Source organism: Penaeus japonicus, unplaced genomic scaffold, assembly GCF_977035675.1.
Source record: "Penaeus japonicus unplaced genomic scaffold, GWHDUDI00000001_assembly GWHDUDI00000018, whole genome shotgun sequence".
Classification (NCBI taxonomy): Eukaryota; Metazoa; Arthropoda; class Malacostraca; order Decapoda; family Penaeidae; genus Penaeus; species Penaeus japonicus.
The window spans coordinates 30121965-30124464 of record NW_028234420.1 but is presented as its reverse complement, the minus strand read 5'-3'; the positions used below and the strand labels follow the sequence as shown (position 1 = coordinate 30124464).

Here is a 2500-nt window from a genome sequence, read left to right as displayed (position 1 = left end):
TCTCATACATGAAGTGTGTGTTTAAAGAATCCTTAAGGTACATTTTTTATGTTGTTTATATAACAAACAATGCGGCCTTCCAAGACTTCAAAAGAGAGATCACACGTAATTAATCTCCCACTGAAGATCATATATGTGGAACCTATTAATTTTTAAAGAGAGAAATCCTTTATCGTCCAAATAATTTTTCTTTATAGTTATTGATAGAGATTTGTGATACTTTCACTGAACGCTTCCAATTTCAGGATCTTTCCACCGGGTCTCGGTATCGGAAGGATATTAGAGAAAGACACTGTGCTGGGAGGATACATTGTACCAAAAGGGGTAAGAAGCAGAGCAAGAGATGATGGCCGTGTCAAAAGTCCTATCTAATGTTTGCTGATTGAGAACGATAGTCTGTTTTGTAATCTTCATTAATGTTAGTTTCATTTTCTTTCCTTTACTTATTTATTTTATCTATTTGCTTTTTTTTTTGGGGGGGGGGCAGGACATGGTAATGTATTTGGGTATAATCGCGCCGATGGACGAGACAATGTTCCCACGAGCCAAGGAGTTCATCCCAGACAGATGGTCACGTGATCGGCCTCTGGGTCCTATCCATCCTTATGCTTCTCTGCCATTCAGCACTGGTACTAGGATGTGCATTGGACGGCGAATTGCAGAGCAAGAGATGTACACCTTTTTGGCAAGGGTAAGTGAACAGTCAAAGTGAGTGTGTGCTAAAATGCAAGAATAGTAGAACTGGAGAGAATGGCTATGCATCAGAATGTATTCTACAAGTAATTTACCAGTGTAAATTATATGTATTTACTAACAAATCTAAACCACATACCTGCTTTCACAATGAATATAAGATATGTGTGTTAACGATAGTCTGTAGACACGGCATCACTAGCCCTATACAGAGATTTTATATTGCTTGTGTTTCTTGCCAGATTATGCAGCGCTTCACAGTGGACTACAAGCACCGAGACATGGACATACAATTCCGTATACTTTTCAGGCCTTCGGAACCTCTCAGGTTTAGTTTCACTGAGCGCAAATAATAAAGATTTGTTCTCCGGAAGAATACAGCGCTTCTGAAAGTCACAGTGCAACAGCATGAGCCTCCCATAATCCTAATATGATTCCTCATATCTAAACGTATGCTTGAGAGCTAAAAGAAGAGAAAATCATTGGTATATATTCTTTGACGAAAAATAAACATAATTGCAATTACATCCTTCTATGAAATTCCTTTTACACATCACGTGCATTGTGCTACCCTTATATTAACTAGTTTATGTGAACCGTCATTAAGACAACCTCGACAAATATTTGACGTGCTCAGCAGCAATATCATGACAAGGTTTTCTTTAGATGTGTCATATATGTCAATAATTCACATTGATCCAACTTTTGAATATGGAATATCTCTATTACTACCACAGTGTAAATCTTGTTTTATTTAATAGAGATTGTTATATAAAAAAAGCCTAGCTTTCATATATCCGTGAAAAAAACAGTTTGCACAAATTTTCATAAATACTTTGATGGAAAACTCTTAATTTATATATATCATTATTACTTATTCCTATTTTTGAGAAGATAAATGACCATCTGATTATTTATGTATATATATATATATATATATATATATATATATAAATATGTGTGTGTATATATATATATATATATATATATATATATATATATATATATATATATATATGTATACATATATATATATATGCAATATATATTAAATATTATATATATATATATATATATATATATATTATATATATATATGGTGTGTGGTGTGTGTGTGTGTTAGTGTATGTATAGTATTATATATGTATGTATGTATTATATATACATATGTATATATATATATATATATATATATATATATATATAGCGAAGTAAGGCTACGGAGGAGCTAATGTAGACAAATATTCTAGCATAGCTGTAGTCGCAGACCGGTAACTAAAGTAGTTTTGAAGAACATATATTGCGAACGGAGTTATTTTACAATGATATGGTATAACATTGGCAGCTACATCAATGAAAGAAACTTGCTGAATATTTGTTTCTTCGAAGTAGAATATCTAACACATATTACAGCTAATACACACAGCTAGGCAGTGGACACCTTGAACGACCGTCGTCTACATAGCCAATAGTTAGTTTATCATAAGCCGGGCTTATGATAAATCTCGAACAAAAGGTAGATATCTCACCCATAATAGGCTTAGGATGCCTAAGGCACTTTCAACTTTCACATTTTGTAAGTAGTACAGTCGCAAACAGAAGGTCTACTCATTTATATTTCTAATGGTAGCTATGTGATTGAGTGCATATATTTATAATCAAAGATAGTATACTTAAGATAGATAAGAACGTATGAAATTGATATAAATCGGTGTTCCCATCTTGATGCCAGATGCCACCATAATAACGCCATCTATTGGCGTAGTCCAATGGTATATGACGTCAATACAGTAGCCATTTCGTAAAG

At 33.3% G+C, this 2500-nt stretch overlaps 1 protein-coding gene across 2 annotated transcripts in view; it reads left to right on the top strand.

Annotated features, from left to right (window-relative positions):
- The window catches only part of LOC122259090 (putative cytochrome P450 301a1, mitochondrial), a 7625-nt gene extending 6407 nt beyond the window's left edge, over positions 1 to 1218 (top strand). For both annotated transcript variants that reach the window (XM_043025629.2, XM_043025630.2), the window contains exons 8-11: positions 1 to 37; positions 246 to 324; positions 488 to 691; positions 936 to 1218. The exon at positions 1 to 37 is cut by the window's left edge and continues 133 nt beyond it. In XM_043025629.2, coding sequence (XP_042881563.2) covers positions 1 to 37; positions 246 to 324; positions 488 to 691; positions 936 to 1046 — 431 coding nt within the window. In that variant the 3' untranslated portion in view covers positions 1047 to 1218. The remainder of the gene's footprint in view (positions 38 to 245; positions 325 to 487; positions 692 to 935) is intronic.
- Positions 1219 to 2500: the final 1282 nt, after the last annotated feature.